At 45.0% G+C, this 13,779-nt stretch overlaps 2 protein-coding genes across 4 annotated transcripts in view; both read left to right on the top strand.

Annotated features, from left to right (window-relative positions):
• Positions 1 to 206: 206 nt before the first annotated feature.
• On the top strand, positions 207 to 8,988 carry LOC112216391 (matrix metalloproteinase-9). The gene is made up of 13 exons (XM_024376362.2): positions 207 to 539; positions 928 to 1,166; positions 1,483 to 1,631; positions 1,966 to 2,094; positions 2,365 to 2,538; positions 2,961 to 3,134; positions 3,414 to 3,587; positions 4,500 to 4,655; positions 5,203 to 5,395; positions 6,642 to 6,781; positions 7,354 to 7,504; positions 7,844 to 7,947; positions 8,220 to 8,988. Exons 1-13 carry the CDS (start codon positions 405 to 407, stop codon positions 8,327 to 8,329), a joined length of 2,028 nt encoding a protein of 675 aa, XP_024232130.1. The 5' UTR covers positions 207 to 404; the 3' UTR covers positions 8,330 to 8,988.
• Positions 8,989 to 10,450: 1,462 nt separating this feature from the next.
• The window catches only part of znf335 (zinc finger protein 335), a 31,528-nt gene continuing 28,199 nt past the window's right edge, over positions 10,451 to 13,779 (top strand). For all 3 annotated transcript variants that reach the window (XM_042299734.1, XM_042299736.1, XM_042299735.1), the window contains exons 1-3: positions 10,451 to 10,593; positions 11,878 to 12,132; positions 13,180 to 13,320. In XM_042299734.1, the coding sequence (XP_042155668.1) occupies positions 11,878 to 12,132; positions 13,180 to 13,320 (396 nt within the window). In that variant the 5' untranslated portion in view covers positions 10,451 to 10,593. The remainder of the gene's footprint in view (positions 10,594 to 11,877; positions 12,133 to 13,179; positions 13,321 to 13,779) is intronic.

The following is a 13,779-nucleotide window of genomic DNA, read 5'->3' on the forward strand; positions in this document are numbered from 1 at the left end:
GTCAAATACTTCACCAGAAATGTAGCTAAAAAAAGGGTTCATTGATAGGAAGTGATGTACTGGGCTAAATGTGTAGATTAGTATATTTTGGAAAACCCCTGAACAATAACATAAAGCCTAGTCCCTGTGGGAGTGGTGATGACTGGTATAGGCAGAGAGGGGGGTTTAAGAGGGTGTCTAAAACTGAGAGCATAAATACTGAACCCAAAGCACCAAGGTCACAAAGGAGAACGGCAACAAGTCTCAAGAGCTGGCCACAACAAAGAGATTGAACAGCAACAAGAGCCAAGGGAGAGACTGTGCTTTTGTGTGTGTGTGTGTGTGTGTCGGCGAGAGAGCATTCATCTTCATTGACTGTCTATCTGGCACATTCTTGCATCTTCTCTGTCACCTTTGGTCTCACCATGAGAAGAGTTCTGGCTTTGTTTGTGTTGGGGACGTGTATGCTGAGTGGATGGTGCGTTCCCCTGAAGAAGTCTGTGTCCGTCACGTTCCCTGGAGATGTCCTCAAGAGCATGACGGATACGGAGCTGGCAAATGTGAGTAACCAATAGATAAATAGAGATTTGATCTATGTCTATGAACAGATGCTTCATTCGTCCTGTTTTCTGTTCTGAAGACAAAACACATGACGTGAGGGTGGGACATTTCTTTATGGTCACTAAAGAAATGTGGGTTTTGTCCAACGTCTTCATGTTTCAATGTTTTGGATTACGGCAAACTAAAGGGACACTAAATTCTGCATAGTTGGACATCATTTTATGATTTGCAATAATCTCAAGATTTGCTATAATCTTATCATCGTAATGTATCATCAGAACTACCTGAAGCAGACATGTATGTATTATAATTTGACCTCATTTCATGAATTTGCAATGATGTAATTAATCAAATAATCTCATGGTATTCATTATTTCCTACCTCCAGAGCTACTTGAAGAGGTTTGGCTACATGGACGTTCAGCACCGCAGCGGTTTCCAGTCCATGGTGTCCACCTCCAAGGCTCTGATGAGAATGCAGAGGCAGATGGGGTTGGAGGAGACAGGGACGCTGGACAAGTCTACGGTAGCAGCCATGAAGGCACCTCGCTGCGGGGTCCCTGATGTACGCTCCTACCAGACCTTCCAGGGGGACCTGAAATGGGACCATCACGACATTACGTACAGGTATGGTGGAAGATGGTATAATATAACCAAAAGACTGCACAGAGTGATGCTCCTAATACCTCTTGGTGCGTTCATGTATGTTCATTAGCCCAGTAGCTAAGTGTAATGAGATGCATGTATTATCCTTACAACCCTTTTCCTGACTGAGAAAGCACATTCCAGAGTTATGTCCGATGCTGTGCCTCAACAGACTTGAGTTGGAAATAGATACCTCAAACGGTGTGCTAATAGCGCATTGCAAAACAATGGCCTACGATACTATCTAATTGAATCTGTGGATGTGAGTTTGAGCGTACTCTCTTGCTTTTCTCTCTAGGATCCTGAACTACTCTCCAGACATGGGAGCCTCTCTGATAGACGACGCCTTCGCCAGAGCCTTCAAGGTGTGGAGTGATGTCACCCCTCTCACCTTCACGCGACTCTTCGACGGCATCGCTGACATCATGGTGTCATTTGGAAAAGCAGGTAAGAAGGGCTGCAGTAACTGTACGTAGCCTGGGATCCGAACGGACGCTCTGTTTTTCACCCATTGTTTCACTTCAGTGAAAAGGGAGCATATCATTTTGGATTCCAGGCTATGCAATATGTACCATATCATCTGACAGCAACAATTAAACAACCTCAGCCTCCCAGAAAATGTACGTTTTAAACATATCCCGAAATTGAAGAGTAGACATCCAAATAAATCTTTATTGAAGAAACATGAAAGGGAGGAACTGAATTGACCAAACGGAAATGGAATTGACCCCGACTCTGCATGAAATGAATGCCGTTCATTCAATGCCTTGTTATTTTCCAGATCATGGAGACGGCTACCCCTTCGATGGTAAGGACGGCCTTCTGGCCCACGCCTTCCCCCCTGGTGACGGCATACAGGGAGACGCCCACTTTGACGACGACGAAAACTGGACCCTCGGCAAAGGAGCAGGTCAGCATGGTATATAGTCAAACCTGGCTGTTTCAGGCAGGCAGTATTTCATGGAGCTATGACTCCCCCTACTGTCCATTTTAAGCATTGTCTTGACTGAGATTGAAATGAATTACATGCCTCTGCCAACATCTCAACATCAATCTGTAGGGTTGAATCCTTGAGCTGCAGTGAGCATTTTTTTTTTGGTCAATTATATGTATTTAATAATGTCGGACATAGCTATCGTTCACAATTTCACCCAATAAAAACATCACTTTTTTGTTCCAGCTGTGAAGACTAGCTTTGGCAACGCAGAGGGTGCTCTGTGCCACTTCCCTTTTTCCTTCGAGGGCAAGCAGTACTCCACCTGCACCACGAGGGGGCGCTCTGACAACCTGCCCTGGTGTGCCACCACAGCCGACTACGGCAGAGACAAGAAATTCGGCTTCTGTCCAAGTGAACGTAAGATTGACAGTTAATACTTGAGAGGAATGATTGGTCAGAAAGTATTTTAGACAGAGTGTGCTATGACATGCCTCTAATCATATGCCCCTCCCTCTTTCTCTCTTTCTCTCTCTCTCTCTCTCTCTCTCTCTATCTCTCTCTCTCACTCCATCTCTCTCTCTCCATCCATCTCTCTCCATCTCTCTCTCTCTCTCTCTCTCTCTCTCTCTCTCTCTCTCCATCTCTCTCTCTCGCTCCATCTCTCTCTCTCACTCTCTCTCTCTCTCCATCTCTCTCTCTCTCTCTCTCCATCTCTCTCTCTCTCACTCCATCTCTCTCTCTCTCACTCCATCTCTCTCTCCCTCTCTCTCTCTCGCTCCATCTCTCTCTCACTCCATCTCTCTCTCTCTCTCTCTCTCTCTTCTCTCTCTCTCACACAGTTCTGTACACATTTGACGGAAACAGCAACGGCAAAGCATGTGTGTTCCCCTTTGTGTTTCTCGGGGAGACATATGAAGGTTGCACAACGGAAGGCCGCAGCGATGGATACCGCTGGTGTTCCACCACAGACAACTTTGACAAGGATAAGAAATTTGGCTTCTGTCCCAACAGAGGTGAGGGATTGTCACTGTCACCACTACCAGACCTGGGTTCAAATAGTATTCTTTTTATTTCAAATATTTTGAGTGTTTGATTGAGCCTGACAGGAGTAGCAAATGGGTGTGGTTTTGGGCCTATCCACTGATTCCATTGCACCAAGAAAAATCAATCGAGCACAGTTCAAATGAAATAGTATTTAAACCCAGGTCTGATCGCTGTCACACATACATGAATCACTAGCCTGCCGTCAGTGACACATGTTCGCTAATAGTATTGTGTCTGTGTTATGACAGATACGGCTGTGATTGGTGGAAACTCTGAGGGAGAGCCGTGTCACTTCCCCTTCGTCTTCCTGGGAAATCAGTATGACTCATGCACCAGCGAGGGACGGGGAGACGGCAGGCTGTGGTGCGCTACCACCAGCAACTTTGACGCAGACACGAAATGGGGCTTCTGCCAAGATAGGGGTGAGTGATATAGACAGTGTCAGTGCACCTACCATGCTGACTCAAACTGCTGGCTGACAGTCAGAGACAAACTGCTGGCTGACAGTCAGAGACAAACTGCTGGCTGACAGTCAGAGACAAACTGCTGGCTGACAGTCAGAGACAAACTGCTGGCTGACGGTCAGAGACAAACTGCTGGCTGACAGTCAGAGACAAACTGCTGGCTGACAGTCAGAGACAAACGCCAGTGCATCTATACCTGTTTCAAACTATTGCGCCGACTCGAACCGCTGAGTCAGATCATTTCCTTTCACATTGTCCTTTCCAGCATGGTTCTAGGTGGATGCATAACCAGCTCAATAGTATGGAAACTGTCTATTATAGTAGGTGCACTAGCCTGATCCCAGATCTGTTTGTAGCCAGTTAGCCTGATCCCAGATCTGTTTGTAGCCAGTTAGCCTGATCCCAGATCTGTTTGTAGCCAGTTAGCCTGATCCCAGACCTGTTTGTTGACAGTTAGCCTGATCCCAGATCTGTTTGTAGCCAGTTAGCCTGATCCCAGATCTGTTTGTAGCCAATTAGCCTGATCCCAGACCTGTTTGTTGACAGTTAGCCTGATCCCAGATCTGTTTGTAGCCAGTTAGCCTGATCCCAGATCTGTTTGTAGCCAGTTAGCCTGGTCCCAGATCTGTTTGTTGCCAGTTAGCCTGGTCCCAGACCTGTTTGTTGACAGTTAGCCTGGTCCCAGATCTGTTTGTTGAGAGTTAGCCTGGTCCCAGATCTGTTTATTGCCAGTTAGTAAATATCAAGCCAAACATGACAATGTGTGACGGGTAGTTAGCATGATAGCACAAACAATACTGGCACTAAGGCTACATGTGCAAACCACAGCTGACTTAATGATGTGTTTCTACTCACCCTCTCCTCTCTCAGGCTACAGTCTGTTCCTGGTTGCGGCCCATGAGTTTGGTCATGCCCTGGGTCTGGACCACTCCAACATCAGAGACGCCCTCATGTATCCCATGTACAGCTACGTGGAAGACTTCTCCCTGCATGAAGATGATGTTGAGGGCATTCACTATCTCTATGGTATGATATTATCACCATGTGATGTGATTAGAAAAGGCATTTTCACTGTATTTGAAACTTGATTATGCAATATCACTAGTCAGGGTCCTAGATCTGTTTGTGCTGTCTTGAGTGACACACAGACCTCCCGCTGGGCACATACGTCAGTTTAACTTCTAGCTTTGATTTACATCTAACTGTGAATTCAACGTGAAATCAACAGCAAATGTCACCATGTCATTAGATTTAGGTTAAAAATGCCCATTGATGATTTTCTGCAAATCCGATCAGTTTTACACATTGACATATCATCATATAATTATTATTTTTTTTGGGGGGGGGGGATTGGAATGACGTAGAAACAATGTTGATTCAACCAGTTTTTGCCAAGTGGGCTGGGACCAGGCTGCAATGTCATGTGATCATACAGCATACACAACATACAGACAACAACGTAGCATTTCCCTTTATCACCACCGAGACCAGATGGCAATGGAACAAAAATGACTATAGTTAAGTGTTGTTCATTTCATTTCATTGCATTAATTTCCAAAATCTTCCCACCCAGGGTCCAAGACAGGCCCTGACCCCATCCCCACCATTCCTTCACCTGGCCCTGATCCCAAGCCTGACACCACGACCACTAAGTCCACTACCACTACCACCACACACCCTGTGGACCCATCCCAGAGCCCCTGCCAGATTAACAAATTCGACACCATCACAGAAATTGATGGAGACCTGCACTTCTTCAAAGATGGGTGAGCAACCTTTACACTAGAAAAAAAAAGGTTTCTTTGCGGTTCAACACTGCAACCTTTTTTAGGGCTGTGACGATAAATGGGTGTGTGCCCCTTTAAGAGCGCACAAGAGTTCAAATCAAATCAAATTTTATTTGTCACATGAGCCGAAAACAACAGGTGTAGTAGACCTTACAGTGAAATGCTTACTTACAAGCCCTTAACCAACAATGCAGTTAAGAAAATACCTAAAAAAAATAAATCAATAAGAATAACAAATAATTAAAGAGCAGCAGTAAATAACAATAGTGAGGCTATATACAGGGAGTACCGTTACAGAGTCAATGTGCGGGGGCACCGGTGTCAAGGTAATTGAGGGAATATGTACATGTAGGTAGAGTTATTAAAGTTACTATGCATAGATAATAACAGAGACTAGCAGCAGCGCAAGGGGGGGGATGCAAACTGTCTGGGTATCCATTTGATTAGCTGTTCAGGAGTCTTGTGGTTTGGGGGTAGAAGCTGTTTAGAAGACTCTTGGACCTAGACTTGGTGCTCCGGTACCGCTTACTGTGCGGTAGCAGAGAGAACAGTCTATGACTAGGGTGGCTGGGATCTTGGACAATTTTTTTTATGGGCAAATGGAGAGATACCCAGAGAGAGAAACAGAATAGTTATGGGCTAAGGGAGATATAACCAGAGAGAGAAACAGAATAGTTATGGGCTAATGGAGATATAACCAGAGAGAGAAACAGGATAGAATTATGAGATAAGGGAGAGATAACCAGAGAGAGAAACAGGATAGAGTTATGGGCTAAGGGAGATATAACCAGAGAGAGAAACAGGATAGAATTATGAGATAAGGGAGAGATAACCAGAGAGAGAAGCAGGATAGAGTTATGGGCCAATGGAGAGATAAACGGAGAGAGAAACAGGATAGAGTTATGGGCTAATGGAGAGATAACCAGAGAGAGAAACAGGATAGAGTTATGGGCCAATGGAGAGATAACCAGAGAGAGAAACAGGAAGTTTACAGGACAGAATGCAAATAAAGGAGCCATGGTTCACATATTTCTCCCGCTGGAGTCCCCTCTTACTACTCAGCACAGCTACACCACAATGACCATTAGAGCTAATGAACACTTGTTGGTTCTTTCTAGAAACCATTTCTTCTAACAGTGTAGCCCATTATCTTACAATGTAAATAATAGCGTTGAAATGTAGCTAAATTCATAATTGTGATGTTTTTTTGGGCTGAATCCAATAGGCAATATTGGAGGATGTCGAGCAAGACTGATGGGGGACCGGAGGGTCCGTTTTCCATGTCAAAGAGGTGGCCGGCTGTGCCAGTCGTCGTTGACACGGCCTTCGAGGACCTTGCGACCAAGAAAATCTACTTCTTCTCAGGTAAACATAATATACACACACACCATTTTTTTTATTTAACTAGGCAAGTCTGTTAAGAACAAATTCTTACTTACAATGACAGCCCAGGAACAGTGGGATAAACTGCCTTGTTCTGGAGAAGAACAACTGATTTTTACCTTGTCAGTTTGGGGATTCAATCTAGCAACCTTTCGGTTACTTGCCCAATGCTCTAACCACTAGGCCACCTGCCGCCCCTACACTCTAACCACTAGGCTACCTGCCGCCCCTACACTCTAACCACTAGGCCACCTGCCGCCCCTACACTCTAACCACTAGGCTACCTGCCGCCCCTACACTCTAACCACTAGGCTACCTGCCGCCCCTACACTCTAACCACTAGGCCACCTGCCGCCCCTACACTCTTAACCACTAGTCTACCTGCCGCCCCTACACTCTAACCACTAGGCTACCTGCCGCCCCTACACTCTAACCACTAGGCCACCTGCCGCCCCTACACTCTAACCACTAGGCTACCTGCCTCCCCTACACTCTAACCATTAGGCTACCTGCCGCCCCACATCTCTCTAACCTTTGTCTCTGTTGTCCCACAGGCACCAGGTTCTGGGTGTATACAGGACAGAGTCTCCTGGGACCCCACAGCATTGAGAAACTGGGTCTGTCCTCCACTGTAGAGAAGGTGGAGGGAGCACTGCAGAGAGGGAAAGGCAAGGTGCTCCTCTTCAGTGGAGAGAACTACTGGAGGTGAGTCAATCCCGAGTTCACATGGGAGGACTGGGTGCTGAGATAAGGTTCTGGGTTCAAGTTTCGAAGGGATCACACGCATACTAGAAATGTATGCATTGACTATTGTAAATTGCTTTGGATTAAAAGTGACTGTATTGTAAATTGTTTAGATTTGAAGTGACTGCTAAGTGGCAGAATATAATATTATTAGCTGTATCATTTCATACAGCAAAACAACCTCCAAACGTAACTGGAAGTGGATCAGAAGAACTCAATGGAGGATTGGATGTATAACTATTTAGTGTATGTGTAGATCTGTGTCGTAATAACCAAACCAAATGTGTCTGATCCTTACAGGCTGGATGTAGGGGGCCAGAAAATCGACATGGGATATCCTCGCTTCACAGACCTGGTCTTTGGAGGAGTTCCCCTCGATTCCCATGATGTGTTCCAATTCCAGGGTAAATATTCAACTATATTTCTCCACTCCCACCGGAGGCTTTTTGATAAGAAACAGCATAAGTATTGCAGCAAACTGACAAGTTTATACTTTTGATAAAGGGAATGACATGGATTATTCCAGTTCTTAATTTAAGGGGATCCTTATTTGTAATGGGGATGCTCAGCCAGCCTCCTGTAATTGGAACCATGGCAACAAGATACTTCACACTGCTGTGTACTAAACACACAACACGTGAAAGAAGATTAATCCTTGTGATTGTTTTTATTGTAGGCAACTCCTACTTCTGCCGGGATAGTTTCTACTGGCGAATGAACTCCAACAGACAGGTGGACCGTGTGGGATACGTGAAGTTCGATCTCCTGAACTGCAGTGGCTCTTAACTATGGGGGCTGAAGATTGAAGAACCGTTTCAATAGGGCCTCTTAGAGTTGGGTCCCAGATCTGTTTGTGCCGTCTTGCCAACTTATGTATTTAAATTGAAAGTAATTTAGCAGACACTCTTATCCAGAGCGACTTGAGAATGACGGCGAGTGTCTTAAGGTACGGTTTGTGTTTATGCAGTACCGTTTGGAAAGTTGAAACGTCACCCCAAAGCTTGTGTTTTGTAAAATGATTGGCCACCTTCCATGTACCAACAGTAGAATGGGTACTTTCCTTCAAACGGCGTGTGAGTTAACAGGTTCCTGTCATTTAACCTAGACTAGGGTCCAGAGAGATATAACCACAGCCCTGAAATAAACACAGCTCCAGCAGAATCGATTCAAAATCTGTTGTGGCTTTCACCTGTCTCCCTGGCACAGATATTTTGGATGAGACATGAATTTATATTTATTTATATTGCTCTTCAGTTTTATTTTTGTATTCAACAATACAATGTGTTTATTTAGAGTTATTTTTAATATTTTTGAACTGGCTCAAAAGCCAAGTATTTTGCGCTGAATGGCACGCCATGGTCTCTCTCACTTAAATTATTTTAGTATGTAAATCAATGGTTTGTATTAAAACAGAACTGAAAATTCAATAAACAAATAGCACTTCATTATCAGTCCTTGTCTATGTCACCATGTAGCTAGCTAATCATCTTGTGCAGCCGTCTTCCTCTCTCCTGTCAACACAATGATGCTCCGCATAAACTACACAACAAAACTATAAACGCAACATGTAAAGTGTTGGTCCCATGTTTCATGAGCTGAAATAAAAGATCTGCGGACATTGTCCATACACACAAAAGCTTATTTCTCAAATTTGTGCACAAATTTGATATTCGTTACTGAGCATTTCCCCTTTGCCAAGATAATCCATCCACCTGACAGGTGTGGCATATCAAGAAGCTGATTAAACACCATGATCATTACACATGTGCACCTTGTGCTGGGGACAATCAAATTTTAATTTCTCTACCATAAGCCTCCTCAAGTCATTTTAGAGATTTTGGCAGTACGTCCAAGCCGACCTCACAACCACAGACCGTGTGTATGACATTGTACGGGTGAGCGGTTTGCTGATGTCAACGTTGTGAACAGAGTGCCCCATGATGGCGGTGGGGTTATGGTATGGGCAGGCATAGGCTACAGACAATAAAATTGCATTTTATCAATGGCAATTTGAATGCACAGAGATACAGTGGAAAGATACTGAGGCCGATTGTCGTACCATTCATCCACCGCCATCACCTCATGTTTTAGCATGATAATGCATGGCCCTATGTCGCAAGAATCTGTACACAACTCCTGGAATCTGAAAATGTCCCAGTTCTTCCATGGCCTGCATACTCAGACATGTCACCCATTGAGCATGTTTGGGATGCTCTGGATCGACAGCATGTTCCAGTTCCCGCTAATATTCAGCATCTTCACACAGCCATTGAAGAGGTGTGGGACAACATTCCACAATCAACAGCCTGATCAACTCTATGAAGATGTGCGGCGCTGCACGAGGCAAATGGTGGTCACACCAGATACTGATTGGTTCTCTGAGCCACGCCCCTACTTTTTTTTTGTATCTGTTTTCCCAGTCATGTGACATCCATAGATTAGGGTTTACGAATATATTTCAAGTGACTGATTTCCTTATATGAACTGTAACTCAGTAAAATCTTTTGAAATAGAGCTATGCCTGTTTTTTTTGTTGAAATTCCACACAGCAGAGCCAGAGAGACTGAGCCAAACATCCAGCGTTATTAGCCACTGCCAGTATGTAAATATATACATTGTATCATCTAACCAAACATCAAGCTACTATTTACAACTATAGTAGAACATTTTACAGCCATAACTACTGATTTTCCGAAACATTGCAGCATGTTCGCGCTACAATTAATATGCCCAGCACGCCGCTCGTTGGTAAATGATCTAATACGTCTTCATCTGGAAACAATAGTCCTGTAATTTGCCATACGGTGCTCTATTGAAACTAACAAGATTTAAGACCTGCCGTTAATATAATGGAAAAAAAACAAGGAGCTCATTTTAAAACAGCTTCCACTTTTCAGCAAAACAGAGAAATAAGATCCGGTCGGTCAAACAGGAAGTGAGGAGATACTGATGGCGCCCGACTAGAATGGAGGAGCAATTATCGCGTACAACTTCTTATACAGTTTTGTCGTGTCTACTAAGTCATAAACAAATTCAACTCGCAATACACAGTAAGTAAAAATCTCAAGGAATCTCGTGTTATATAGATACATTAATAAAATTTTCTTCAGGGACGGACGTTGGACGGTCTGTTTTTTTTTTTACTGAGGCCCTCGAGGTCCCTCCGCCTTAGTAGGTTTTAGAATGCCTGAATGCAAAAACGTGGGCTCGCAGAGCAGGCAGGAGAGAGGGCAGCTAGGCCTGTTGAAATCCATAAAGATGGGTCGTTGCTAGCTCACACGCTGAACTCAAGTTGTGTTTAGTTAGAGTTGTCAACATATAAAAATAAACAATAAGGACTGTTTGCGCTATTATTTCAACCACGAAGTATATAACTATGCCACTTGACCTTGTTGCATGTTGATGTGCAACATCACGTCAGCAGGTTTATTAGCAGGATCTGAACGGCTTGTCCGAGAGCCTTGTTGTCTTCTCAGAAAAACTACTATTACTAGTTTAGCTACTAGATAGTATATTTGCCTCTAAAGGTCGCCAATGTGCTGTCTTAAGCGCAAAGAAGAAGGAAACCACGTCCAGCGCAATTAACATTTACAGTTAGCGATGAAGCTAGCAAGCTCTCCAATAGTGTTCCATCTAGTGTCACTAATATTTACCTCTACACTGACTTCTCTCATGATCCTCAGAAATGCTACTCTACAGAAACTCCTTAAACTTATTTGCAATAATCTGCAATTCACACAATCAATATCCAATAAAAGGTACACACATTTTGTGTAAAAGCACACTAATAAAATAGTATGAAAGTTAAACTGGTATCCATCATCATGTCAGTCTCAATAATGTCTCTGTAGTGTGGCATTGTATCTTAGTGCTAGAGGCATCACTACAGACCCTGGTTCGATTCCAGGCTGTAACACAACTGGCCGTGATTGGGAGTCCCACGGGGCGGTGCACAATTGGCCTAGCGTTGTGTAGGTTAGGGTTTGCCTGGGGTAGGCCATTAGAGCACAGATGTCTCAAGGGTTAGAACATAATGTTGACAATACCAAGGTTGTGGGTTTGATTCCCTCACACTGAACATGTGCCACTCATAAGTCCCGTGTGTCTCAGTTGGTAAAGCATGGTGTTTGCAATGCCAGGGTTGTGGCCTTGATTCCCCACTGGGGACCAGTATGAAAATGTACATACTCACTACTGTATGTTCCTCTGGATAAGAGCGTCTACTAAATTACTAAAACAAAAATATTTTTTGGGGGGGAGGAAACTGACGTTCCCTCTGGGGAAAATGCAGTTCTATTCTTAAAGCTTAATGACCATATAATTTTCTATCCTAGATGGAAGGGGAGATAGAGGTGGAGAGCAGCAGTGATGTGGGTCCGTCGGGGTCCGGGATGGAGGAGCCGTCGGAGAGCGGTATGGGCATGGAGTCGTCGGAGGCCATGTCTGCAGACAGCAGCGACGCAGCGGCGCCACACGCCTCACGCCACCACAGCCAGCACCGCCATGGGCACGGTCACCATGGGCACGGTCACCATGGCCAGGCCCCAGAGTCAGACTGCCATGTGGGACAAAGCTCAGAGGGTATCCCGGTAAGAACACCACTATGTGAACTGTTCAGAATCCTCAAACTTTATTGCTATTCAACATCAAATCAAATTGTATTCGTTACATGCACATGCTTAGTAAACAACGAGTGTGGACTAACAGGGAAATGCTTACTTACGGGCCCTTCCCAACAATGCAGAGTGAAAGAAAATAGAGAAATAATAGAAAAGTAAAACATGTAATAATTGATACACAACGTGTAACTATAACTTGGCTATATACACAGGGTACCAGTACAGAGTCGATGTGCAGGGATATGAGGTAAATGAGGTACATATAACTATGAATACATTGACAGATAGTAAACAGAAGCAGCAGCGTATGTGATGAGTCACAAAACGTTTGTGCAAAAAGGGTCAATGCAGATAGTTAACCAAATAGCTAACCTAACAACTATTAGCAGTCTTATGGCTTGGGGGTAGAAGCTGTTCAGGGTCCTGTTGGTTCTGGAACCAACAGGACCAGACTTGCGGAGTCTGGAGTTCCAGACTTGCAGAGAAAACAGTCTATGACTTGGCTGAAGTCTTCAACAATTTTTAGGGCCTTCCTCTGACACCGCCAGGTATAGAGGTCTTGGATGGCAGGAAGCTCGGCCCTAGTGATGTACTGAGCCATGCGCACTACCCTCTGTAGCGCCTTGCGGTCTGATGCCGAGCAGCTGCCATACCAGGAGGTGATGCAACCAGTCAAGATGCTCTCAATGGTGCAGCTGTAGAACCTTTTGAGTATCTGAGGACACATGCCAAATCTTTTCAGCCTCCTGAGGGGGAATAGGCTTTGTTGTGCTTTTTTCACAACTGTGTTGGTGTGTTTGGACCATGATAGATCCTAAAAGAGATAAAAAAAACGTTTAATCTGTAATGGTAATACAAGGGAAGCCTGTGTGTTTGCAATGATAATCATAATACATTTTAATAAAGCGCTTTTCAAGAATCCAAAGACTGTTCAGTGTTTGAATGGCTCGGTAGGGTCTCTGGTAATACGTTTCAGTTAGTCTCCATCTCCTCTCACGCGTGTTTCTGTGTTTCCAGGCGTTCTTACCAGAGACCAGCTCCAGTACAGACGTCACCCACCACAGAGCCACCGTCCACCTCCCAGACTCCTCCTCTGTGGCCCAGTCCACCAGCGTCTCCACCGTAACCCAGTCCATCCTGGTGTCCGGGTCGGCCCAGGTGAGCATCTCTAATATTCAAGAGCACCCTGGTTGAACCCCATAGCCAGCCTAGGTACCGACCGGCCTAGCTGCCGTACTAGCTACCAGCCGTATTAGCTACCAGCCGTACTAGCTACCGGCCGTACTAGCTACCGTACTAGCTGCCGGCCGTACTAGCTACCAGCCGTACTAGCTACCAGCCGTACTAGCTACCAGCCGTACTAGCTACCAGCCGTACTAGCTACCGGCCGTACTAGCTACCGGCCGTACTAGCTACCAGCCGTACTAGCTACCAGCCGTACTAGCTACCGGCCGTACTAGCTACCAGCCGTACTAGCTACCGGCCGTACTAGCTACCAGCCGTACTAGCTACCAGCCGTACTAGCTACCAGCCGTACTAGCTACCGGCCGTACTAGCTACCAGCCATACTAGCTACCGGCCGTACTAGCTACCGGCCGTACTAGCTACCAGCCGTAC

This window comes from Oncorhynchus tshawytscha, linkage group LG16 (genome assembly GCF_018296145.1).
Source record: "Oncorhynchus tshawytscha isolate Ot180627B linkage group LG16, Otsh_v2.0, whole genome shotgun sequence".
Classification (NCBI taxonomy): domain Eukaryota; kingdom Metazoa; phylum Chordata; class Actinopteri; order Salmoniformes; family Salmonidae; genus Oncorhynchus; species Oncorhynchus tshawytscha.

Bases quoted from the DNA above. Each gene is read 5' to 3' on its own strand.
- LOC112216391 (XM_024376362.2), top strand. From the start codon at position 405: ATGAGAAGAGTTCTGGCTTTGTTTGTGTTGGGGACGTGTATGCTGAGT. The intron at 540-927 runs GTGAGTAACCAA...TCCTACCTCCAG, and splicing joins CGGATACGGAGCTGGCAAAT to AGCTACTTGAAGAGGTTTGG. The intron at 6,782-7,353 runs GTAAACATAATA...GTTGTCCCACAG, and splicing joins GAAAATCTACTTCTTCTCAG to GCACCAGGTTCTGGGTGTAT.